The sequence below is a fragment of the Macaca nemestrina genome, chromosome 5, assembly GCF_043159975.1.
Source record: "Macaca nemestrina isolate mMacNem1 chromosome 5, mMacNem.hap1, whole genome shotgun sequence".
NCBI classification, from domain to species: Eukaryota; Metazoa; Chordata; class Mammalia; order Primates; family Cercopithecidae; genus Macaca; species Macaca nemestrina.
In genome coordinates this window covers 114,750,747-114,778,728 of record NC_092129.1, presented here as the reverse complement: position 1 = coordinate 114,778,728, position 27,982 = coordinate 114,750,747, and the positions used below count along the sequence as shown (strand labels likewise).

The following is a 27,982-nucleotide window of genomic DNA, read 5'->3' as shown; positions in this document are numbered from 1 at the left end:
GCTTGTGGGGAGGAGAAGGAGCCGGATGGGCGGGTTCAGGCGCGCGCGGCGGCGGTCCCGGGGCCGCCAGCTCCTCCCCGCGAGGGTGCCTGTCCGCTGCTCGCCGCGCTGAGGCAGTGCGGGGCGGGCGCGCCTAGGCTGCCGCCCAGCGCCCTCACCGCGGCCATGCCCGGGCCGTAGAGCGCCTGCCGCAGCCCGCGCCCCGCAGCCCCGCAGCCTCGCGCCCGCCGCCGCCTCTTCAATGGGCAACCTGCTCGGCGGGGTCAGCTTCCGCGAGCCCACCACCGTGGAGGACTGCGACTCCACCTGGCAGACCGACTCGGAGCCCGAGCCCGAGGAGCCAGGGCCGGGCGGCGGCAGCGAGGGCCCGGGGCAGGAGCCCGAGCAGCCCGCGCAGCCCCCGGAGCGAGCCGGCGGGCGGTCCCACTCCAGCCCCGCGCCGGACGAGGACGCCGAGGCGGCGGGCGCCGAGCAGGTACGCGGCCCAGCGGTGGCTTCGGGTCGGGCCAGGGCGCCCCGGCGCCCCAGAGGGGCAAGTGCCAAACCGCCCTCGCGCGGGGAGGGCAGGGGCGCCAGGTGGCTGCTCGCCCCTGCGACCCGATCCCTCTGCGCCGCGGCTGACCTGTCTCCCAGTGGAGCCCGGGGGCCTGCAGGAGCCCAAAGCGCCGAACCCTCCCACTGCCGGCCTGGGGCCTGGCCGAGGGCACGGTTCAAGGCAGAACCCAACTTGAATGGGTGTTTTCTTTGCCTCTGCAGCGCAGCTGGGTTATGCGAAGGTGGGGTGGGAGGAACCTGTCTAAAAATAGAGGTTTGTGACAACCCCTCTAGTCCGTGTTATTGGCAACAACAACAACAACAAAATTACTCAGAATAAGGTGGGGCTACAAGTGCAGGCAGCCAGCGCTCTCCCCTACAGTGGGGTCTAAACCGTCGTAAGTGTAGGCCCCCATCTGAAGTTCATACGTCACTGTTCTGCCCAACTCAGGCCTTTCAACCTAGGATTCAGGGTATTCTTCACGAATCTCATTTCACCAGAAGACTTGTTGATCCAACTGTGTTTGAACCGTTTGACTAATACAGCTTGGAGGAGAGGTTAGGCAAGAGATACGTAACCCCCTTAACCTCTGATGCACTGAAAATAATCAGGAACTTTAAAAAGGAGGAAATATGTAGTCGGCTCCCTGAAAAAGTGTGCATCCTAGAGGTGGTTCAGGTTTGAGCTCCGCATTAGGCCCTTCTCTTTATCAGCTAGGGGCGATGGAGATTGGGAAAACGGAGCCCAAAGTCCAATGTGACCACAGGGTTTTGGGGGAATCATAACCTAAATATTACAGCTAACACTGCCTCAACCATCTTGATGATCAACTCTATTTAGGTGAGGAGGAAATCATAAAGTCTTAGTGCAGGCTCTGTGCTAAACGTGTTATTTAAGTGACCTACAATTTTGGGGTGGGGGTTTGCTGTGTGGTCTCCATTTTAGAGAATACTGAGGCTTAGAGAGAAAGGAAAACTTGCCCAAGATCATTGAAGGAGAGGATGATGCAAACCCAAGTCTGTCTATCACTGATACCAGCGCCTTGGACCTGTGGAATTCTGAATTTCCATCTGCCCCTGTGTCTGGTTTGCTGCGGTTGTTTTGCATTGCTAATTCAATCTTATTAAATTATTAGATGCTGCATTCTCATGTTTTTCCCTTCCGTTTGTCTCCCAATTAAGTAACCTCCTACAGAAATTTGGAATATCAAAAAATACCAGCTAAGATTCAAGCCAACTTACCAGGTCCATCTATATAAAACATTTTAATAATGTTCAGTCAGTTAGTCACAACCCCAGTAACTAGTAGACTACACCAGCCCTCCCTATTCCCTTTTAATGATTAATTTTTCTTGTTAGTATCACCATCTGACTTCCCCAAAAAATCTGCTTTTCAATTTTGCCTTTTGACTGACAACCCTGTTTGTTGTCTGTTTCTCAGAGCCAATCCACTTGCAGGTAATACTGGAGCTACTTTTAAAGCGTATCCCAGACTGACTCCTTCACACCACTTCCATTGCATCGTCCTAGTCCCTCTGAATATTGGACAAATGATGGTGACATTAACCACGACAGGGAAGTCTAGGGAGAATGCAGCTGTGGAGGTTAAATCAAAGATTCTCTTGAGTTTCATATCCTATTAGACATCCAAGTAGAGTTGTTGGGTAGTTAATTATTTGTTGGGTAGTTAAATTACATCTATGAATGGAGACTTAGTCCAGGACTAGAGTCCTCAGCATCTGAGATCAATGATATTTAAAGGCATAGGAAGATAAGGGGTTATCAAGGAGTGATGACGAATGAGGACCCTAGGCACCCCTCCATTTAGAGGGTGTGAAGAGGAGGAGGAGCCAAAAAAGAAGGCTGACAAGGGGTGCCCAATGAGATAGAAAGTAAACTAAGAAAGTGTAGTATCCTGTAAGCCAAATACTGACAGTTTCAGGAAGGAGGGATGCTTTAATTGGCCCAGTACTGTTGGGAAGTCACCTGAGGTGAACATTAACAAATGGTTTGGCAAGATGGAGATTTATTGGTGAAGTTCACAAGAACTATTTTTTTGGAGTGGTGAGGACAAAAGCCTGATTGAGGTGGGTCAGGGGAAAATAGGGAAAGAAGAGAAGAAGACAGAAAGTATGGGCAATTCTTTGGTGGTGATCTACTATAAAAAAGGAGTAGATATATGGATCTGTAATTGATGGTAGGCTTGGGTCAAGGATGTTTTGTATATTTATTATTTTAATATTAAAGATATTGCAGCATGTTTGTTTGAGATCCAGAAGAGAGGGAAATTTTGATGATCCAGGAAAGAGGAACAATATTGAACAACAGAATCCTTGTCTGAGCAGGTGAAAGGGGTCTGGGTAGAGTCCAAAGGGAATAGGGGTTGGAAGAGCAGGAGCAGATGCTGGCAGGACACAGTCATTCTTATGATAATCCTGAGAAATAGGTAGGGCATGAGTCATCTTTATTTCAGAGATGATAAAACTAAGATTCAGCTAAATGATTTGCTTAAGGCCTCACAAATACCAAGTAGCAGCGTTAAGATTCCTAGTCTTCTGACTCCAAGTCTTGGGCTACTGATACTACACCAAGGTTTCCATATATCCTTCATTTTTTAGTGTGACTGAGATTGATTCAGACCTGGACTTGAACCCAGAGCCTGGGATTCTTGTTCTTGCACTGTCACTGGACTCTGGATGGTGTGCAACTTGTCTAAGCTCCTGATACCTTGTTTCTAAGATGGAAATACTAATTAACTGTCAGTCAGGTGTGTTTTAAGAATCAAATGAAATAATGCCTTTTGACTGTCAACCCTGTTTGTTGTCTATTCCACTATATATGTAAGTGCTTTGTAAATGGAGAGTGCTTTCTATACAAATGTAGGATGATGATTCATATGGTTGTAGCTCAGGCTAAATAGATTCAGAAACTTGCTAGGCAGAGCTATTTTGAAACTTGTGGCAAGGACCAGAATTGAAGCTTTTTCTTGATTATGTAACATGACAGAGTAACTAATGTTAAGCATCCGAAGATTTGGTGTTGAAGTAACTCGGTACTTGTAGTAATAGTGAGAATCACGCTTCTTCAAAAATGTGTGAAAATTACTTAGAGGATGCCAATCTGTCAACACAGATGGAGGACAGGGGTTGAGGAGAAAAGAATTTGGGGCAAAGCTTTTAATGACTCTTAAAGGTCTAAAGTTTTTCTTTTTCATCATTGTCATCAGCACTTTCTCCTACATTATAATAGTACATATAGGGAATGCAAATCGATTATATTAACCCACATCTTATACTTTAAAAATCAGTTCATGGTGATAGGAATTTTGCTTAGAGTTTAAATAGTATGAGTAAACTTCTACATATAAGTTATTTCAATCGGACATCATTCCATTTAAGAGCATTTTATTGCTTTGTGTGCATATATTTTAAATATTTATATCACATTGTATTATTCAGTGAATAGATGATTATTCATGCCTTTGTGTACCTGTCATGGTGTTATAAAGGATGGAGTTTAGAAAGATAGTTTGTTTTAAAATCTTTTCTTTTCATAAATATTACTTGACTTCTAAATACAGCTAAATGTTGCAAATTTAATGAAAATTTTCTTTGCAGAATTGATTTAGTATCTTAACATATTCTTAGTATTATGTAAAATATTCTGAAGTAAGTTTTATCATAGAATCACTTGCATAATCATCTAGTAAATAAATGTATTGAATTCCTTTTTGAGTTCTATTTCTGATGGATATTGATTCATAACATTGGCCTCTTTCGGTTTTTGGTTAATAATAAAGTGTTTTTTTCAGTAATATATCTTAGGACAAATATTATTGGTTCAAATAAGAAAAACAGGACGCTAAGAAATATTGCTAGTAAGCATTATTAAAGGAACATTTATAATATTTTCATTAATCTGAACAGATTGACAATTTTCAGGGTTTCTTTATGGCTCTTCCTTATAAGTTTGTTCTGGAAATTTCTTTGTGAAATTATCTTGCATCAACATGTAAACAGAGTTTCACTTTTTATTTCAGGGTGGTGATTCCACTGAAGCAACTGCCAAACCAAAGAGAAGTTTTTATGCTGCGAGGGATTTGTACAAGTACCGACACCAGTACCCAGTAAGAGTATAGAATGTTATGTTCTCAAATGTAAACTATTTTCCTTCTGTTTTTAAATTTTTATGGTGCCACTGAGAAAACATGCATGAAGGGTCCTTGTACCTTTACTGTATTTCTATGTGCTGGAGATTGATTTATTTTTTCCTTTAGCAGAACTTCAAAGATATCCGATATCAAAATGACTTGAGCAATCTTCGTTTTTATAAGAATAAAATTCCATTCAAGCCAGACGGTGAGTAACGTACTACTTGATAAATTGCATTTAAACAATCACATACTCTTGGTTATTCTTTGTTTATTTTGTGGTTTGTTTCATTGATTGGATTTACTTTGCTATGCAGTCTAATGTGTCCCCCACATCCTAGACCATAGGTTTGTGAGCATGCACTTGGTAAATTCTGGAGGAAGAGCTATGGATTAATGGTATCTTCCTTTTTTACATCACTATTATCTGAAAGATAGTAGGGACAATTTTTGTGAGAGGAAGAGAGAGGAGATGTATAGAACCACAGAATTTTAGGTTATTAAGGAACAGTAGAGAAGATCAAATACAGCTTTCTGATGTCAAAGATTAGGTCACTAGGACTTAAAGCTTAGGTCACTCAATTGTAGGTTCTAGAGTCCACTGTTCTTTCCATTGTACCATAGCTGAAAATTATTTAGCATGTGATTGAAAAGTGCTGTTTGTATTTAGAATTATCTTTCCTGTCAGTTTTCAGATTCAGGTATCAGGAATCTACAGCAATTCCTGTTTGGAGTTCCAATATTCTGGGAAGGGAACTGCAGATACAGTAGATCTCCATCCAACCCTGCCAAATACACTTGTGTCCTTCCCAACTCTGCAATTGCTCTCCTAGGATATTTTCCAAACCCATAGTGAGAAGATGCAGCTGCTATGGTAATATGACCACAACATTGCATATTTCATTGAGACATCATGCTGTGGTTCATGGTGGTCATCCTAATTTTATCTAGGTCACCCTAGCAAAGCTGGCTTCTCTCCCAAGAGCCCTTTTCTGTGTGAGGTGGTCAGACTGCCCTGGCTTCTGCTATTTGCTCTCAGTGGAAACTGAGCCAGTTCCACAGCACTGTGAGTCATGGAATGAAGGTGATAGATTGCAAGGCTTTCAAGTGGCAGGACCTTGCATTCTTTGGTGAACTAACTCGAGGCAAGAGGTCTAAAGCCTGGATGGAGTTTGGGAGGAGGGAGTCCCAGTATTGTATACCGACAGACTTGCCAGTGTGAGTTAATATTTGAGAACATTGTTGACGTGGCCAGATCTACTTGTCTTTAGCTTTCTGGTATCCCAAAAGTCTGCTGTGATGTAGAAGGAAACCTCTGGATAAAATTGCACAGTTATATTTACTAATGATAGAAATGTGCTGCTTTATTTACTAATGGAAAAATATTGGCTAAATTATTCATTTTGTTAGGACTTGGGGTAGAAAAATCTTTTGAAGAAATGCAATGATAGATTGTTAATTTGAGTCTGATTTGAATTTCATACAATTTTCCTAAAGGAATGCCTTCACGTATTAAAAATATTGAACATAAAGCTATGATAGTACTTAACTCTATTTTTTTCTACTAAGGAATTTATTTTGTAAATATTAATTTAAAAAGTAATTTCAAGCAATATATTGAATTTTTGTTCATCTTTATTACAAAGTTTATTTTGAAATCTTATGATTGGTGGGGGTCAGAAGTTTTAGCTAAAGTCACATAAAATGTTATCCTAGTTTATTATATAAATTATATTAACTCACTTTCCTCCCTAGTATACACACCCATGCACATATGCACACACACACACTACTTGCCAGTAAGCATAATCTTGCAATAGTATGTTTCACTTATCAGGCAGGAGGAGTGGTAATTGGAAAGGAAAACAAATGGAAAATTACAGAGGTAAATGGTTTCAACATGCCAATAAAGCCAACAATATGATTCAAAGCAACTTTTTACCAAGCCTTCCGAGAACGGGCCTCTACTGTAAACTGGTGATCTCTGGAGGAAACAAGAATGAGATGAGTTATGTTTGGAGAAATATTATATTGCTGTGGGTTTTTTTTCCTACAAGACTGACTGAATGGCTAGTCAATTTTAAGGACCTTGACAGACATAGGAACCAGGAGGATTTTGTTTTTGTGAGTTCTTGTAGGGGAAAAATGGTTGGGGTAAAAAGGGCTTACTTGTTGGAACCAGAAAGATCTATGTTGCACTCCAAGATTTACTTTTTTTACTAGTGTGTAACTTTGAACAACTCGTCCAGTTTCTTCATTATTAAAATGAGGATCATAACACTGGGAGCGTTCTGTAAAGACTAAGCTAGATAATGTGCACTCTATGTAATATGGGCACAGCATTGGGTAAGCACTTACAACTTTTTCCTACATTTTTCTTTTCTCCCTTTCCTTCCCCTTTGTTTTCTCCTTCTCATTTCTTTTCTTCCCTTTCTACTCCCCTTTCTTTCTTTTTCCCTAGGATGCATTTCATTTTGAACCAATCTAGTATTTAAAGAACTATATAACTCCTAGGGCAGGGATTGGCAAACTTTTTCTGTACAGGGGTAAAGAGTTAATATTTTAGGCTTTGGGGGACAGTGGGTCTGTATTGCAACTACACAGCTCTGCTATTGTAGTACAAAAACCACCATAGACAGTACATAAATGAATGTGCATGGCTATATTCCATTAAAAGTTTACTTACAAAACAGCTGGCAGGCCACAGTTTGCCCAGCTCTGCTTTAGAGTACATTGCCCAACAAAACCTTCTGCAATTTGAGGTGCTATTATTTTTTTTAAATTAGATTTATCACATAACTGAATATATGGGCATAGGGTATTCATCTTTTTAAAAGCATTATTCTTGTGTGCCATTATTAAATTTAAACAAGTTTTAATATAAAACTCAAGTGATTCGAGTCTTAAAATGCCTTCACAATGTTTTAAATGTCTGATTCATTTTTAAATATTCACTATTTAGGTGTTTACATTGAAGAAGTTCTAAATAAATGGAAAGGAGATTATGAAAAACTGGAGCACAACCACACTTACATTCAATGGTCAGTTACATACTATCTATCTTGAACCATGTCCTATTTAATCATGTATGTTTCCCAGACAATGTTCATAGAAAAATTTTATTTTTTTAAAAAATAGGCTTTTCCCCCTGAGAGAACAAGGCTTGAACTTCTATGCTAAAGAACTAACTACGTATGAAATTGAGGTAATGCAAACTCATTTCATTTTATACAGGGTGGCCAAATAATATTGCTATTTGACTGTCCTAGCTCCTGAATCATTTCAGTTGACTTTTTTCACTTTTTATATTAGGAATTCAAAAAAACAAAAGAAGCGATTAGAAGATTCCTCCTGGCTTATAAAATGATGCTAGAATTTTTTGGAATAAAACTGACTGATAAAACTGGAAATGTTGCTCGGGCTGTTAACTGGCAGGAAAGATTTCAGCACCTGAATGAGTAAGTAAAGCCCCTGTGATAAATCAGGGGCCAGCATAGTTATTTTCCCTTGGTCAGAGTTCTCTGTGAAACACAGAAACAACAGCAGATGAGATGGGACCAGGAATTTGGATTCAAAAGCTAGTCTGAAATGCATTACATTCCTGTATCACATTCTAAAACAGAACAAAACAACAACAAAAAGGAACAAAATTCTAGGTAGAAACACAGTTATTCAGCTTCAGATCTGTTTCTCCCTGAAATCTTTCTATTGCCCACAGCCAAATGTTGCCTTTCCCCTCCTCCGTATGCCACATTTCTCGGAGTTTATTGTTACTGCTCGTGTACAATTCTGTGTATCCCTTCTTGTAGGCTGTAAGCTACAAGATTATAGCTGTAGGCTATAATCTGTTTATAACAGATTATAGCTGTAGGCTATAATCTGTTTCTAAGCGTGATGCCTTCTTAAATTCATGAATTAAGCCTATGATGGATAAAAATCATTTTATAAGAATGAGATGGGTCCATACTTTTTACTAAAACAGAGAGAAAATTACACTTGTCTTCACTATTAAGGTAAAAAACAAAACCTCATTTTTGGGTAATAAGTCCCAAAACTTATGAAGAACATTTTAACATAGTTTATTTGGAATTGTTTTGCTGTATTCATTTGGTTGGATGTTTATAACTTTTGTTAATACTCATAACCAAAGTGTATTTTTCTTAATATTTCTTCATATGCAAACTTTTTTCTTTTTTAATTATAGTTAAATTTTAACAAATTATAGTTACATTTAAACTAATCATAGTTGAATTATTTATGAATGCTGGCCTATACAGCCACCAGCTTTAAAGTACTTCTAAGCATATTATAATTAGCTAAACTAAGCAAGTACTAAGAGCAAAAAAGTTAAAACTAACCTAAGCAATTTTCATTTGGCCACAGCAGTCTGAGTTTTGTGCACCAGTTAACTATTTTTTGTGTGTTTTTATAGAACTTTCATCTTGCTTTGGTAAGATGGGTATAAATATTAATGTTAAGCCTTCTTTTTACTTTATTACTTATAATCAATGATATTAAAATGGTAGTTTGTACTAAAACACTAAAGATATGGACATAAAGCTTTATGTTCCTGACTAGAAGACCCATTAACTTATAACTGAAGTTAAATTTGACTTATATAGGGCACTTAAAGCATAAGTATATATACCTGTACCTAAGCAATGCAGGTGGCTAGCTCTGGACAAAGTTTCTAAATACTTATGTTACACTGTGAAAGAACTACATGCAAGCAGCCTATTGACATGAAAGACAGCAAAAGTAAAAGTAAATCTTTTGAAAGGATTTGATAATACCTCATTTTTCATGTACATAACGACTACCATTTTAGAGACTCACCTCAAACTTGTTATTTTTGGTTGGAATAGCAATCTTGCTTAGTCAATTTTTATTGAATGAATAAATGATGAATAAAATATGGTCTTCAGCTTAAATCCTCCTTGGAGTTTTGTTGTCATATCCTCTGATTTATACGTGGAAACAGAGTCTCTTTTTAAGGCTTTAATTAAACAATTTCCAGGGTTGAGGCAGGGGAAGGGAGCCTGAGCTAAGTCACTTCTCACTCCTGTGCCCCATCCTTTCTTTCTGCCACCTATTGTCAGCATAGAGCTTTTCAAGCTGTGAATTAACTGAGAATCTGCCAGAAAACATGCTGTTTCTTCTCTAGTTTAGTTGCAAAACATCTTTACTGACTAGATTTGAACAAATGATAGAGGATTCTATGAAAACGTCTATTCTATTTTCTTCTTCAATTGGGTCCTTTTCTGACTTATTGTTAAATGTCATAACTTATTTGTATTTTAATGTGTATAGCATCTTGAGTAGAGTAGGCAGGGAACTCAATATATTTATAGTAGCTAAGCAGAGGAAAATATTGAATCAAGGTGAAATGAAATAACATTGAGTGAACAACTGACCTCAAAAGAGGCAAAATATTTTCAAACATGAGAGTACAAATATATGGACCAACCACTAGACTGTGTTTTCAATTTTGTTTGTAATCAACTTGGATTACTGAGTCATATTTAGACTCTGGGGTGCCTTTTAACTTTTATTTTCTGTTTCCTAGTTCTCACCTTGTATGTCTTCTCTCTTTACCTCCCTAGTCTTTCTGCAATTTCAACACTATTTGCTACCCTTAACTTCTGTCTGGAACCTCAGCTTCTTTCTTTTGCCTATTGTGTAATCCTAAGATGGTTTATACACTATAAGGATTTTAGCCAGTCTCTTCTATACCATTTAGTCTTTCACTATGACATTTATTACAAGTCATACTGAAACACCCAACTGCTATATTTTGTAGTTTTGTTCTAGGATCCTCATCATTTTTTAACCCAAGTTTTTGTCCTTTTATACTTTTATATAAATATTTTTAATTGGAGAATATAGAGATATAGTAAATGTGTACAGAAATTTTAACTTCAGCATTCATCTAGGATTGGCTATATAAAATTGAGCTGGTTGCAAATATAGTAAATTTTCTTTAGTCATAGAGTTCCTCTTTTTTAAAAAACAAATTCTTCCACCTTTCTATACATCTTTTTCTCACAGACATATGAAGCAGAATTGCCCAAGGTTTTGTCACTAAGTATTTAGAGTATGCAAACTCCACAGGAATGTAACAACTAAGTTGCTCCTGCTGTTAGTGACACATTGTCTTAACTGTACCCAAATTTGTATTGTCTCAAGTGTGTTACTTCCTATTTAAAAATACAGATGTATAAAACTGAGACATCTGTGCTGCATTTTACCCTCTGGGCTTCAGAGTTGAATGTTAAGACAATAATTTTTTAGTAAACATCCAGAAAGATGAAGATGATCAACTGTTGGGCTGAGCTTTTCCAGTGTTTGGTTAGTCTGAAACATTAAGGTTTTTGTTTCGTGCAAAGAAATGTTCTCATTGAAACATAAGGCCATGGAACCATACCCTGCCATCCCTTAATTCATCAACATCTTTATCCCTGCTTCCCAAGTAATTTGCTAATTATTTCAAAATAAAATCTTTAAGCATTTTTGGAAGCTAGGACAGGTATATATAATGTTTGCAGAAAGTTCCGTGTATGAGGTATAAAACAGGCTTTAGGAAGTTAGAAATAAGTGATGGCTATGGTTATGTGGCAATATTGGGTAAATAAATACCTGGGCTGTTGACAACACCTATGATTAATACATGTGGCTGATGATTCTTTTAGAATTTGACAAGGCATGTGTAATAAAGCAAAGATTGAGCTGAGTGAGTTTGGGGAGTTACATTATGAATTGTGACAAAATAGATTTGGCAAACATTCATCCAGTAATGGCATTAGTTTTGTGATAGAGAGGAAAGATGTTAGTGTAATCTGGGGGAAAATGTACCCTTGGAATCAAGGCCATTAGAAATAAGATTTAAAATCATCAGATAGGGAAAGAGGAGGAGAGACTGACCAGAGATTGAAGAAAATTAGGTTAAGTTGGGATAGGTACAAATATTGTGGTCCTTAATCTCATATCTTTAAATTATAATACTAATAGTTTTAAATAGTATCTAGTACTTACTGAGTTCTATGTACCGAGCATGTGTATCATCTCATTTGATTCTTACAACAGTCCAGTAAGTAGTGGGCACTTTTCCCCATTTTACAGATAAGGATATTGAGACATAGAGAAACATAGTTGCACTTAGCTGGTAAGTTACAGAGCCAGGGTGTGAACTCAGGTCTGACTCCAAAGCCCATGCTCTTAACTGTTAAACTGTGCTCTGCTAAATAAGTCAGTTTTGTATCCTTTGTCAGAACTGTTCTAGCAAAGCAGAGTGGTTTTTGCCACCATCCTTACGAGTTGGCTTATGTGGTGGATTTTGCTGATCAGCTGGCACTATAAATTGCACCAGTCAGCTGTTAGCTAATGTGTTTATGTTTAGCAACGGTTACCTGTGATGAGTACAGTACATTGATGTTGGTGCAAATAAATGCTCTGTTAGAAAATTCATCTTCAGTGTATTTTCAGTAATAAACAATTCAACAGTGGTAATACATTTAAATCTAAATATTTTTCTAATGTGAAGAACTCAACAGACAAGGGAAGTTTATTTTATAAATTTGACTTTCACATAGATTGACATTACATTGTGGCCTAAGGATTTAATACCCTCTGGATTATTCTTAATGGTATCAAATATAGCGTTAAAAAGTCATTACACGGCATATTTCCACGGCTTACATTTCCATAAAAAATATTTTCCCAATAGTTTTCATTCTCCTGCCTTCCTGCACCTGATTTCCCCCACTCATTTTGTTCAATCCTCTCTTCCAGGTCCCAGCACAACTATTTAAGAATCACTCGTATTCTTAAAAGCCTTGGTGAGCTTGGATATGAAAGTTTTAAATCTCCTCTTGTAAAATTTATTCTTCATGAAGCTCTTGTGGAGAATACTATTCCCAATATTAAGCAGAGTGCTCTAGAGTATTTTGTTTATACAATTAGAGACAGAAGAGAAAGGAGAAAGCTCCTGCGGTTCGCCCAGAAACACTACACGCCTTCAGAGAACTTTATCTGGGGACCGCCTCGAAAAGAACAGTCGGAGGGAAGCAAAGCCCAGAAAATGTCTTCCCCTCTCGCCTCCAGTCATAACAGTCAAACTTCTATGCACAAAAAAGCCAAGGACTCCAAAAATTCCTCCTCAGCTGTTCATTTAAATAGCAAAACAGCTGAAGAAAAAAAAGTGGCACCAAAAGAGCCTGTGGAAGAGACAGACAGGCCCAGCCCAGAGCCCAGCAATGAAGCTGCCAAGCCAAGAAATACAGAGAAGGACAGTAATGCTGAGAATGTGAATTCTCAATCCGAGAAAACAGGTACTAATCCCACAGAAAAAAAGGAGAGTGTATCTCCTGAAAATAATGAAGACGGTGAAAATCATAACCAAGACAGTGAAAATCCTGGAAATACAAATTGCCATGATGTTGTACTAGCACAGTGAATTATCAGAAAACCCATAGGCCAGTTTAGGTTAGAGAGGAAAAAACTACTGTATCATTTATCCTAAAGAACAGAGACGAGGTCAATTTCAAATTTTAGCCATCTGTTTGTGATTTCTGTCATAAGCATTTTGTTGTTTGTTTTTTTATTTTGGATGACAATGAAGTGAATAACTAATAAGGAGATTTAAGATAAGACCCCATAAATGAATGTATTCTGCAATGCTTTTAGGATGTGAATTTTCAAATTTTGTGTATAATAATTACTTTGAAAATATTTGCAGAGTATCTAGAAATTACCATGTAGTATTTGGTATGCAAAATACATTCTTTTGAGACATTATAGTCTACATGAAGGAAATAAAGAGGATAATTTCATTGGATTGCTATACCTTTACCTGATTTATGGATTTATTTTACTTTATTTTATTTTATTTTATTTTGAGATGGAGTCTCGCTCTGTTGCCCAGGCTGGAGTGCAGTGGCATGATCTTGGCTCACTGCAACCTCTGCTTCCCGGGTTCAAACGATTCTCTTGCCTCAGCCTCCTAAGTAGCTGGGATTACAGGTATGTGGTACCACGCCCGGCTAATTTTTGTATTTTTAAGTAGAGATGGGGTTTCACCATGTTGGTCAGGCTGGTCTCGAACTCCTGACCTTGTGATCTGCCCGCCTCAGCCTCTCAAAGTGCTGGGATTACAGGCATGAGCCACCGCGCCCGGCTGATTTTTTTTTTTTTTTTAAAAGTAAGTGTTTGATCTTTTCCAATGTATTCAGAAACTAATTTGGATTCTTTGATTCCAGTACCTCAACCTCAACGTGTTTATTTGTAGATTCTGGTAAGTGAAATGGATGTCCTTGTGGAACTGTGACCTCCCCAGCTTATCTGTCAGTCCTGCTGTCCTCACCTCCTTGCCTCTTTCCATGCCCTTAAGCCACCATCTTTCTCAGCTAGCATGTGTGTTTCTAGTGTAGTTGGCCCTCCATATTCAGGGGTCCAGCGTCTGTGGATTCAACCAACCGCAGATTGAAAATATTTGTTGGAAAAAATGGATGGTCACATCTCTACTAAATATGTGCAGTCCTTTTATTTGTCATTATTCCCTAAACAATACAGTATAACAACTATTGACATAGCATTTATATTGTATGTATTAGGTATTGTAAGTAATCTAGAGATGATTTAAAGTATTTTACATAAGGGACATGAGCATTTCTAGATTTTGGTAACTGCAGAGGGTCCTGGAACCAACCCCCTACAGATATCAAGGGACCACTGTGTACATTAGGATGATCTATATTGAAATCTACATGGAACAGAGTGGGACTTCTAATTGTATGACTTCAAGATTTTGCTTTGTTTAAATTAATAACACTGTTTTCAGTATTAAGTGCTTAAAAACACATGTTGATTGAAAAGTTCAAGATAAGAACTTTGCTCTCTGTGGCTGTTCCATATAAATTTGATGGTTGATTCTGAATGTAAATGACTGAATAATTAAAAAATAAGAAATTATTCATTTTTAAAAGGCATGCCTCTTGCACTGTGAACAGGACAGTAGTCCCTTAAACCATGAATATGTCAGTGTTCTGTGGATTATGAAATTAGTAATGTTGTTTAGCCCAAATGTGTCTTTTTAAAAAAGTATAGTTTTGTGCATCTCTAAGTTATCAAACTTCAAAATTGAGAACAAATTTAAAAGTTCATATATGCAACTCTAGTAAGCACTTATTATGTTACATAGCACTGGTTAAGAACAGTTTTGTTTTCTATATTATTACTAATTATTATTATAAATCAAAAGACACTGTGATAAGAACTTCAAAGCATACATACAAATATGGTTAAAGCAATGAATAGATGAAACATTTATACTTTATTTCATTTAGGAATGAATTAACTTTTTTGTTAGGCTTTTAAGAAAAGTTCTATTCATTTTATTCCCCCAGGGAATTTGTAATATGTCCTACTTCATATCACATGTCATCTTCTGTTGCCTCTATTGATCTACATTTTCTGCAATGGATATCTTGAAAATAATCACACTTACAGTATGCCTCTAGAAATATGATTTTACTGCTTTGAAGTTTACATGAAACATGCCAGTTGCTTACCTCTAATTTTTTATATGAATCTCAGTAGCACCTTTGTTGTACGTTCTATTCCAATAAGTATAGTATGGAACACTTTCTATTTTTAGTTCCCATAATATGCCAGTTTTTGTTTTCCTAGTGTTCTGTGAGTATTGGGATTTGGCAGTCAGCTTTTGCATTTCAATTTCTATTTTACATGCAAGAAAAACATGGACACTCTTATGTGGTGCTTGTAGCTATGTTTCCATAGAGCTCAGTAAATAGTTCTACAGGGTTTAGAGGATGAGAAGCGATTGTCAAATTAGGCTGAATTGTAGAAACACAATTTAATTCAAAATAACTTACCAATTTTATATATATGATAAAGTGTTCAGACCACTTTCTAAATGCATAATATTAAAATACTGTGACCAGATATTATGATATTAATAAAGTTACCAGATACTAAAATCAATGAATATAATCTGAATTACTTAGAAATTATAGTATATTAGAGCCCTTATGAGTAAAAACATTTCATTTAGCAATTTAATTTTTAGAATACTATTCCTACTTAGGGATTTTGATTAGATTGTAGCATTAAATTTGAGAATATTTAGTCTCAAGGGGAAAACTTCCTGGCATCCATCTTAAATAGTGGCCTTTTCCCACTATGGTGTTTTTAAATGCATATTCACATAGAATAGTATGTTTCTTACATTTAATCCCTAAATAACTTAGATAATCATTCAGTGGAGAACAAGTAAAAGGATATCATTCCTTTTGGAGAAAAACATTGAGTGTCTAGAATTTTTTCTATTAATGCTTTGTATATTAGTTTTTTAAATAAGATCTATAGATATGTATTTATGTGTGTATTATATATGAAACAGTTCTCTGGGTTTGACTCCTATGTTTTGTATTTTTAAAAACTACGACATGCTTGCAGAAATTCATTGAGAAGTTGTTACAAAAAATGCAGTGAAGCATGACCAAATAGCTAAAAATATTACTAGATCTTTACAAATCTATAGTCTTTATTGTTGTTGTACTGTGGAGTACAAGGATACTAAATATTGGCTATTGATAAAATACTAACTTGCATTTCATGGCAAATAGATGTTATATCGCTTGATTAGTCTAGAACATTTCTAATATTTTGTGCTTTCATATATCAAAGGAGATTATGTGAAACTATTTTGAAATACTGTAAAGTGACATATAGTTATAAGATATATTTCTGTACAGTAGAGAAAGAGTTTATAACATGAGTTTATAATTGTACCATTATACATTTTCATGCTCGATCTCATGAGAAATTCAAAAGATTAATGATAGAGTTGAAAATATGTTTACTTTCTCTAAATCAAGTCTGGTTGTCAACTCAAAAATTATGTTGTATAGTTTTATTTTGAATTTAGGTTTTGGGACTACTTTTTTTCCAGCGTCAATGAGAAAATAAAATCTATAACTCAGGAGTTACTAGAGAAGTTCTAAGTATTTTTTTGCTAAGTATTAAAAATATAAACATATGAAAATGCCATAATGCCTGTCATAGTCATTGTTTCATATTTTGTCATATAAAATTACCTATCCTGCTTCTAGCTTTTATACTTTAATCTGAGTGAAAGTATGATGTGGTGGAAAGGAAAAACAGTACAGTGTTACATCTGAGTTAGTCTTTGAAAAATCAGAGTAGTAAATGAACCTCAACATTGAGTGGTCAAAAATTGGTTTAACCAAGTCAGGGGAGAATATTTGGGTAATTGTTTGAATATTACATTTTCAAGTTTATAATAGAGTTATGGCTGAGTATTCATCCATACTGAGTAATCAAGCATTTTTAAAACTATAATTGAGGCTCTTCTAAAGCTTTGTTTTCTAATCTAAGATATAAAGGATATTCTTGATCTTGCTTGATTGTAACTACATCTACATGTCTTTAAGGTCTGTTTGGGGTGAGTGGCGATCCTCTGTTGTAGGAATGTTTCTGAAGATTTCTATTTTGTTTTCCACTTAGGAAATTCCCCTCTCTCATTTGGGGTATATGTGTTGAGTATAAGGTAGACTGTATTTAGACACGCTAGAATCATTAAATGTAGGTGAAGTTGTAGAGAAAAATGGCCTGGGTCAATGTAGGATCTAGAAAATTAGGAGTGTACATTTGCTGGCTTCTCTTTTAGTTTTGTACTGTTTATTACAGGAAAAGATTTGTGTGGGTAATCTCTTGGGTGACAGTGAGTACTAGTTATCCAACCCACCCAGCAGATTGTGTTCAGGGACAGAATGTGTTTTTAGATATCCCTTACTATTGAAATTAATAATAATATAGCTATAAATACAACTGTCTGGAGGTATCCAGATGTGCCTTAACAAATGTAAATGGTATTCATTCAGAAGTTTACATTTTTACTCCATTATAAAATCTCATCATTGGGAACTTTCTAAACCATGAATATCAGTTCTTTTAATGAAATTTAGTTGGTGCTTTATCATTTTGGAGAAGTTGCTGTTTGGGATGATAGCATCGGTTCATAAAGAAGTGTCCTCATCATGATATTCAACAATGTGTTATATTTGACAAAAAGTGTTTAGAGTAAGAAAGACTAACTATACTGTCTGTTACATTTATTTATGCTTTTGGTAGTTTAGCTACATAGCCCAATTTTCATTTTAAACATTCCTTAGTTACTAAAGTAATATTTATGTTTTGCTTCTTCTTAGATGTAGACAGATGCAGAAATAGAATTATATTAGAGAAATTATTAAAAGTTTAATTCCAGTAGGCAGTTGGAGAAATCTGAAACTAATTTGAAAAACTTTTATGCTGTAGTCTCATTAGAATCATGTAAAAAGCACTGTTTTTGCATTTTTCCTAGATTACAGAGAGTGTTCTTTGTCATTTTTTTTTCTTATTCTGTTTTGAAGTTTATTGTTTCAGTTATTTGAGGGAAATAACCTCTTAATATGTTTATTTTCCTGAATTAAAGTTTTCATGTAGAGAATACAATGAAATGTTTTGTGTTATGACCCAAACTGGCTGGAAGTAGAGTTCAGAGAGGGAGAAGGGACAAGAATCAGTGTGGGTGTCTCAGGAAAGTGATGCCAGTGCTGGGCTCCACCCTTCTCCACTGGCAGGATGGGTCCTCAGATTCTGCCCTGGATAATGAGGGTGTTGGGCACTGTGAGCTCTGACTTCTGGGGAGGATGGGCCATCATGGACTCCATACACAATTTTGGTGGATATCAGTTCTCATAAAATACCTGCTATAATTTATTTTGTAGTTATTTAGAAAATTGTGAGCAGTTGGGCACTAGTAAATTGTAGTCATATCTTAACGATCTTGGGAAACATTGAAATATGAGTTTTTTCCGTCACCCTTATTTATTTAATTTAAAAAATGAGGGAAGTTGTTCATTCATAGGTGTATATTAATATAAAATCTTATAAAATGATTCAGAGAAAAGGCAGTAATGGTCACTTACTGTGCTAAAATACCTTTTTTTCTAAAAATATTTAAGCTTTAGGGTTTGTCATAGTTTTACTTTTTAAATTATAATTTGTGTAACAATTTACATTAACTAGAGAAATTAGATAGATAATAAGTTTTGGTACTAAGAAACATTTACGTTCTGCACTCATTAGTCAAATGAACATTTTTTTCCAGTGCTAACAGATTTTGTTTCATGTGAAGAAAAATAAAACACAAATGAAATAAAAGTCTAGAAACAGCAACAGGAAACTCACTACAGAAATAAAGACATAACCCTTGATAAGTTTGTGTAAGTGCCAGAATTATTGGAAGCAGGTGACGAATGATTAAGAAAAGCTTTATTGTGGGGACATGCTTTAAGAATCAGCTCTGTATTTGTGCCAAGGAGATCAGGTATTGGTGTGCAAACAGATCCCATTAATACTCTGATTTGAACCATGAATTCCACCTACTCTGCTTTGAAGCCCTCCAGTAGACTGATAGATGTAATTAAATGATCAGCTCCAAGTTTAATTCCTTTGCCTGTGTGTAGCAACAGTTGGTAATTTTACAAGTTAAATTGATGGACTGGCTGCAGATAAGAGAAAGACTAGTGGTAGGTGGTTTGTGAGTGAAGTAACTCCCACACTGTCAAGAGTTGACAGCGTATTGTGTGGCATTATAATTGTGAGAAACAAATGAGAGCAAAATGTTAGGTCCTTTGACAAGCATTTTCCTCCTGTTTTTAAAAAGGGCTTTAAGTTGTTTCCTAAGTAAGGTAATCTTTCTTTTTTAGTATTATCTAAGAAGAAGGACGGCAGATTATATCATTTTGGAAACTATTATGTCTCTTGTGTTTTAAATATTTCAGGAAAATGGCTACGATTGTTACATAGACGTGTGTTTTACTTATAAGCTCTGATTCTCCAGTGGCCACTGGGCCTTCTCTGTGCTCTGTATTCAACTGCAGTATGAATTACAGAATGCCGTGCATGTTTGTTAGTACCAATACCATGTGTATGTGGTAGAAGTTGTAACCAGTTTCTGGATCTGTATGGTACTATAAAATACTTATTTTATAATTCTGTAACCGTATGGCAGTGTTATGCCAAAAATGTATAAAGAGCAATAGTTTCTGTTGCTTACTGCTGTATTTTAAAATATTGTTTCTAAAATAATAGAGTTAGAGTTCCTTTTGAGTAATTATTTTTAATAACTATTGCCAAATATACATCCTGTAAAACTAATAAAAGCCACTACATCTTAGTTAACATTTTAGCATTGTGCTAGAGTACATTATGGTGATTTTGCACGATTAAAATATTTTTAAAGAACTAGAAAAAGTGACTTGCTGTTTTCCTGTCATTAAACATGTATTTTTTATGATTAACATATAAGACTAACATTATTTTCTTTTATTCTAAAAAATAAATATTGTGAAGGGTGAATCATATGTATATATGAAGTTATTTTTATTGTCAGATTCTACAGAACGGATCACATATATAAATACTTGGATATTGATTGTTATCTCTTTGTGTAATGCAGTTTTAAAAATATTTTTCTTACAGATGAAGGAATATGAATAGCTAATGAAGGTGAAAGATGTTTTTCACTTAGGTGGGCTAATATTTAAGTAGTCAAGTTTTGATTAAGAAAAATTGAAATTGCAAGATGAAAGTGAAGAGGTTACTCTAAGACTCACAGGACAATGTAGACAAAAATGAGGAGAAGCATAACATTTGAGCTTGGCTGCATTCTATATAAGCAGGGAGAGAGGATGAAAGAACTAAGAATAAGTTGTAGTAAGAGAGTGAAGTTAGATTGTGCATAACTGAGAAACTGATAGCAAATAATAGCCTCAGTGGTGAATGAGCATGATTTTAACTTCAGCCTTTTGTATGAATGGTTTAGTAGAGAGAGAAGTGCACACATGCAGTCATTTTCATAAGGGAAGAATGAATACATTCTGGTAACAGAAAATACGATTTTCTTTTCCCCACAGATTGAATGTCTGAAGGTATTGAAAAAGTGAAAGAAAACGAAGATTCTCAGGATAGTAATAAATGCAGGACTGAGCCTGCACTTCTGCAAGAATGTAAATTTTAATACGGGAGAGATTCTGGGAAAAGATTCATAACATTTTCCTTATTTTAATCCTAAAGTGGATGCAAAACAGACAAGCTGGTATTTCCGGCATGAGGGGAAATCCCAGCCTGGATAAAAATGATGACAGGCAGTTTGGCTTGTTGTGGGTGATTTTAGGCTTTGGCAACTTGACTGAATGAGTTGTCAGACTAATATGGGGAACAAGTAAAGATTACCCTGCCCTTAAAATTATCTCCATGAATATGTAGGATTAATTGGAAGAGCATTTTAAAATAGGACACTAAAGAGACAGATTTGAGAGTAAGCATGGATTCAACTATTCAGGAAAACTGGGTTTATTAATTTTGCTACAGTAATTAACATTCTTCTGTTTTTACAACTATTGCGTATTCACTACCAAAGAATATACAAATATTTTCTCCTCAAATGGTATATATTTTTGTTATTATTGAAATATCTAGCTTTGTCTGCTCTCAGCTTTGGAAAAGAAAGAGGTTACAAGAAGAATGAATAAACAAAGGATAAATGGTAGACAAGGTGAACCAAATGAGATCTGACAACTCACCTTAGAACACTGAGGTTGTCTGACATCTTTAAATGAATGATTTAACTGTTGTGAGGAAGAGAAGTTCAAGAAAAAGCCCTGAAGGGAAAAAAAGTAAGGGCAGAGAGACATTTTGTTGAATGGGGAGAGAGCAGGCTTTGAAGCCAGATGGACTTTGGTACAAGTGGCAACATCATCAATTATAATTGACTGTGTGGTCTTGGGGAAGGAGTGTAAATTCTCAGGGTGTCTGGTCTCTTGTTGGTAAGAATACCTGCTTTGTGAATTTCTTGGAAGGACTGGAGAGAGTGTAGGTGAAATGCCAGGAACATATTCCAGACACTCATTAATAGTAGCTGCTGGGGCTCTAGAAAAACAAAACAAACAAACAAACAAACAACAACAACAAGATGCTTAGTTATGACAGGTCTTGTGTAGCATTTATTTTAATGAAAATCAGTCTAATCAAATGGATGTTAACCAGGTTTATAGGTCGAAACAAATACTGTAAGTTTTACTTTTAATTTTAATATAGTTTTACTAAAAAAGCTAGCAGGTATGGAATTAATGATTTTATATTAGACACACTGATACTGACAGGACAGAAAATTTCCCTCACTGTGAATGTAATGGATGTACAACAGCCCTTTGTTGCTCCCTTAATAATTTTTTGAAATGGTTTCTTCTCATCCAAGGAAAGAGCTGGAGTGTGAGACAGACGTGAAGCCTTTCAATCAGATGACCTTATTTTATTTTTAGTACACTATCAGTTTGATTCTTATTGAAAGCTGGAAACTTTAATTTCCAATCCTCCAAATAGATATGTAATTCATATCTTATTGGGAGGCCACTTAAAGTTAACACTATTTACAAATGTGTATGCAATTAATTCTATGAACATGGTGGCCTAATTGCCATTATTTTCTTACAACTGGAGTTAGAAGAATGAAGAATTTTGTGCTAAAGAAACATTCGTCTTTCAAAATTCAAAATTATAGATATTTTCGTACTGTGACATTAAAATGAGGCCACTGGAAGTCTTGGGTCATTGTCTTGTTCAGCTGTTTATCCCCTCAAAGCACCACCCCTGTACTATACAGAAGAAATGAAATTTTCATTGTTTTCAATAGAAATTGAACATTTTTATTTTCTTTGAAAAACAAAAATCTAGGCCGGGTATGGTGGCTCACGCCTGTAATCCCAGCACTTTGGTAGGCTGAGGTGGGTGGATCACCTGAGGTCAGGAGTTTGAGACAAGCCTGGTCAACATGGGGAAACTCCGTCTCTACTAAAAATACAAAAGTTAGCTGGGCATGGTGGCGTGCGCCTGTAATCCCAGCCACTCGGGAGGCGGAGGCAGGAAAATCGCTTGAGCCTGGGAGGCAGAGGTCGCAGTGAGCCAAGATCGTGCCATTGTACTCCAGCCTGGGTGACAGAGAGAGACTCCGTCAAAAAAAAAAAAAAAAAATATATATATATATATATATATGGCATTCAACTAATTTCTCCTCATTTTATCTGTTTCGATGTCCAGAAATGAGAAGGGAAATTATAGACTTGTATAGTTGGCAGTGAGTGTGGATCCTAATTTTGCAGATAATGAAGGTGAGGGATGGACAGGTGTCATAACTCTGCTCCTCTAAAAGCTGTAGATGCAAGAGTTTGAGGGAACCCAAGCTATGTGACTCTTTTCAGTGGCTTTGCTATGTGTGGTTCTTTTTAACTCAGTGAACACCTCTTAATAGAATGCATTCAAGAGCATCAGCCCAGACAGTGGGCTGACCTGTGCTGCGGTACTAACCTAAGACCAGAGTCCTCTTCATGAAAGAGGCTTACTCACCACTTAACGTGTTTGCTACCTGGCCAGTGCTTATGTTTGGTAGGTTCTGAAGTAGGTCCAAATGCTTCCATTTGGGAAACAAACCTTACTGGGTCTCTGAAAACTGGTCTTTGGATATAATCATGTCTGACAGCATGCCTTACTGTACATAGTAGCTCTTCCAGATCTCATCTCTGGGATAATGTGGAGCCTGCTGTACTGCTGTAACCCTGACATTTCTAATCTCATTGAATGACATAGCCTGTTCCCCAAACTGAGAGCCAGGGAGCTATTCCTGGCTTTTCATTCATCAATACATGTAATTTGATACAAATTCGGTCAATGCTATTCCTTGAATTTGTCTCCAATCCTCACTTCATCATCACCTCCAGTGCCTTCACAGATGTTTATCTATTGCAAGAAACTCCAAATTCTTCCCTCTGCCACCAGAAAGCATGCAGCCTTCACAAAATGCCATGGTGTTTCTTTGTATCTTAGGTGCCTAACAGGGTCCATAATAAACACTCAATAAACAGTCACTGAATTAAAAAAAAAATATTCAGCAGTAATATCTTAAAACAAGTAATATCTTGAAGTAAATATACAGCTGCTTATAAATATACGAGCAGATATATAAGTCTACAGGCAGCTACTTATGACCCCTTTTTGAGATAAGATTTCTTCAAGACAAATAGCCTCCAAAGTGAATTATTTGTGTGGTAGTACAGAGATTTATATGGAAAGGTTTCATAAGTATTTAATGTTTTGTTTTACAAAGTCAGATCATAGTTCCTCCCTGGTTTCTCGAGTCACTTAGCAACAAGGATCATTAATTAGTTTTAAACTGATTTAAAAGCAGGTTCAAATTCGAGGTTAAAAGAAAGGAAGGGAAGTACATGGTCCCACTTTTCCTGCTTGGCTTGCAATTTTAAATAATGAAGTAATTTTACAATCATATTTAGTGGATCAATGAAGTACCTGTTTCACTGCCTGACTGAGAGTTAGATGCATGGAAATAAACAAGTGTGAGCACGAAACGAAGTCTCTCTGTAAGAAAACCATCTGGAGCATCTGGCAGAGTAAAGACAATTCCCTTGGCAGCTCACAGCAAAGCTGATTCTTCCCCCCTCCGTTTTTACAATTTAGACAGAAATTCTGATTGACAGCAAAGGCTACTCTTCAAGGTATGGCTTTTCCCTTAATGTTTAATTTTCAGATTGTATTGTAACTTTGATTTCAGCTTTCCTTTTTTCTGCATGTTGACAACCAAATTGAAACTAAAAGCTCACTTATTTGAAGGTTTTCTTAAATAGAAACCCTAGGGATGTTCTAGTCGATGCAAGTAAATGATCACTCAAATTCCGTTAACCTTCCTGAGCTTGAGTGTTTTGCAGGCTGGAAAACACTTGCACCTAAAAGACTTTGTGAAAGGGGTGGTTCCTCATTTTGTTTATCCTCTTTTAGCTTATGGTGATGAATTCAAATTATAAAAACTGTAATGAGGTCACAAGATCATTCACACCAAACTCAGATAGGTCAAGAAATGCAGTGTCTGTTCTTAGTAGTTTCTCTGATCCTCAGAGCCTCACCCTGCGGACGCTTAGGGACATCTTCCCTTTGCCAGTGGGAACTACTATCACTTCATGTTTATATTTCTCCTTTTAGTTTAAACATCCAGACTATTAGAAATTCAAATCAGGGCCAATATAACAGCCTCTTTGGAATGACTCTATTTTTTTTGGTAAATTACTAGTCATCCAAATTTTATACCCACCTCTCTTTTTCCTGCCCAAGATGGCTTCTTGGGGGCATTGAGGAGGTTTCATCTGTGGCAGAAGAGACCAGGTAAAAAGATGTATGTGGTGTTCTCTAGATGCTCTCAAATTGCAACTGTGGAGTGGCTGGGTTAGGCTGCTTTTCTGAACTGGTAACTGCCAAGGTTCAAGTGGTCTCATCTGGCTGTTTGAGTTTAAACCTAGTGGTGCCCATGGTGGAGCCAACAGCCCAATAGCCTTCAGTCTTGAAGTTGTTACTAACAGCAGCCACATCATTTAGACTCCAAGCTTCTGGAAAGTCATGGGCAATGTGGGAGGCATTGTATGACGAAGAGAGATTTGGCCCTGTAATTTGAATTTTCTCTTTGAGATTTGGCCATGTGACTTTGGGAAAGGCAAGTGACACTCTATGATCTTCAGTTTCTTTGTCAAGTGGAAATAATAATACCTGGCAGAGGCCTGAAGATTATAAAATTGGAATGTTTATTCCTGACACAGACTGGATAATATATGACTGTTATTAATATTTCTTGAATATTTGTGGTTTGAGTGTTCTTTGAAAGCCCAAAATCAAAAAGAGAAGAGTAAGGAGGGAAAAAAGAAAGGAAGGAAAGAAAAGACACAGAGCCATATCTCTATTTAATATTTTAGATTGCTCTTTGACTTTTGTTTAGAGTTTTTTCCTGATTAAATAACACTGAATCTTTATCTAATTTGATTCATATGAGAAAAGACTGAGACCACAAATGGAAGAAACATTATATAAGTTAATGTTATTATTATATTTATAATATAATCATTCTAGGAATCTTGGGTAATCTACTTTTAAAATTAAGAACCATCTGTAAAATACCCATCATGGGATTTGGTGAGATAAACGATATCATATTTAATGGTTCAGAACGTTAGTTTCCTCTTTATCATCAATATTTCTGTGTGGAAAGAAAAACATCAGTTAGGTAGTTAGATTTCCCAAAAGTGTTTTCAAGAGAATTTTGTACATCTAGGAAAAATTTTGCTGATAAAACATTTTTTCTCTACTCTTAGTTTTTAAGCCTCCTACAAGCACTCTGTAATTGCACAAATGCAATTGCTGATTCAAACTAAAGCATGAGAATTATGCTAAACAAAATCCAGCCCTAGAAAAACATTTTCGTAGTGCCCATTAATGTGATAAATCTGATAATTTTTAAGTGGTAACTATATGTAGATTTGTAGAGTGGGTAATCCATAAAAGAGCTGGACCTAATTATCTTGGTAAGTAGCTTCATAGTTGACACCAGGGAGACTTGTTCATTTATAGTCTTCTCTGTATGCATATGTATTGACATGTTTGCAAACTGGGGTTCAGTAAGGCTACATCTAGACAGATTTTTTTCTAGTATGTCAGGAAATTATCTTCTAATTGGTTATATATATATGTATATATGTGTGTGTGTATCTATATCTCCAATTGGATATATATCTATATCTCCAATTAGATATATATCATTCCAATTGAGAAGTACCCCTCCTCCATTACAACCCTTCCTCTACTACCACCAATTTGAAGAAATTGTTATTCTGGTAATTAAACTAATAAAACTGACAAATAATGAAAGAGATTACTTTCCTCAATAGTTAACTCCTAAGACAGGCTGTCTGAAATACTTCGGGAAATATATAACAACATATGTATAAGATGCGTACATTGAAAACTACAAAAGATTGTTAAGAGAAAATTTAAAAGTCGAATAAAAAGGAAAAATATCATATTCTTGAACTAGAAAATTCATATTGTTAAGAAATCAATTTTCCCCAAATTGATCTTTAGATTCAATGCAAGTCCTCCCAGAGGACTTCTCTGTAGGAACCCACAAGCTGATTCTAATAGATATGTGGAAATAAAAAGGACCTACAATTGTCAAAATAGTCCTTTAAAAGACAAATAAATTTGGAGGATTTCCATTTTCTGATTTCAAGCTTTACTTCAAAGCTACATAATCAAGACAGTTTGGTCTTGGTATAAAGATAGATCAGTGGAATAGAGTAAACAAAGAGTTCAGAAATATGTTCAATATATAGATGTGTGTATAGACTTACATTCAACATACTAACATATGTAAAGAACTCTCACAACTCAAAAACAAGACAAATGACAAGTTTAAAAAGGGAGTGAAGGATTGGAACATACCCTTCACAGAAATACATATGCAGTGGCCAAGAAAGACATGAACATATCATTAATCATCAGGGAAGTGCAAATTTCCCTGATGAGATATTACTACAAACCTGCTAGAATGGCTAAAATTTAAAAGACTAACAAAAATAAGTGTTGGAAAGGATGTGGAGCAACTGGAACTCTCATACACTGCTCCTGGGAATGTAAAATACTATAAATACTTTGAAAAACAGTTGTCAATTTCTTACAAAGGAAAACATATACTTCCATATGACTCAGTTTTAGATCATATGGAAGTATATGAAAATCTATGTCCAAGAGGAATGAACCCTATGTCCACAACAAGACAGGTACACTAATGTTCACAGCAGCTTTATTCATAATAGCTTCCAACTGAAAACACCCCTAATATACATTTACAGATGAATGGATAAGCAATTCGTAGAATATTCATGCAACATACCAGTAAAAAAGAATAAACTACTTTTATATGTAATAGCATTGGTGAAGCTCAAAAACCTTCTAAGAAAAAAAGCCAGACACAAAAGAATACCCGTTGTATGACAGCATTTACATGAAGTTTATAGAACAAACAAAACTAATCTATAGTGACGGATATCAGGTCAGCAGTTGCCTGAGAAGGGGCTGGAGTTTGATTGCAGAGTTATCAGAGAATGTGGTGGGGCCTGGGGAAAGAAGGAAAAGGCCGACAGCAGCATTCTATAGGTTAACTATGGGGATGATTATATGGGTGTATATGTCATCAAAGCTCATTGAACTATATACTTAAAATAGGTACATTTTATTGCATGCAAAATATAGTTCTATGACATGAAAAAAAGAAAAAAAAAAAAACACCAGACTGTCTTCCTAGTTAAAAGTTTTCAAAGTAGC

General features: G+C 36.3%; 1 protein-coding gene across 4 annotated transcripts; it reads left to right on the top strand.

Moving 5' to 3' along the window:
* Positions 1 to 139: 139 nt before the first annotated feature.
* On the top strand, positions 140 to 20,128 carry LOC105479473 (opioid growth factor receptor like 1). 4 transcript variants are annotated; one of them, XM_011737459.3, is made up of 8 exons: positions 140 to 475; positions 4,574 to 4,660; positions 4,814 to 4,892; positions 6,522 to 6,569; positions 7,647 to 7,725; positions 7,823 to 7,889; positions 7,997 to 8,142; positions 12,473 to 16,897. In XM_011737459.3, exons 1-8 carry the CDS (start codon positions 242 to 244, stop codon positions 13,134 to 13,136), a joined length of 1,404 nt encoding a protein of 467 aa, XP_011735761.1. In that variant the 5' UTR covers positions 140 to 241; the 3' UTR covers positions 13,137 to 16,897. The 4 variants fall into 4 exon arrangements, with proteins under 4 accessions (XP_011735761.1, XP_011735760.1, XP_011735763.1 ...); XM_011737458.3 differs by having other exon boundaries at positions 4,811 to 4,892; XM_011737461.3 differs by lacking the exon at positions 6,522 to 6,569 and having other exon boundaries at positions 242 to 475; positions 12,473 to 20,128.
* Positions 20,129 to 27,982: the final 7,854 nt, after the last annotated feature.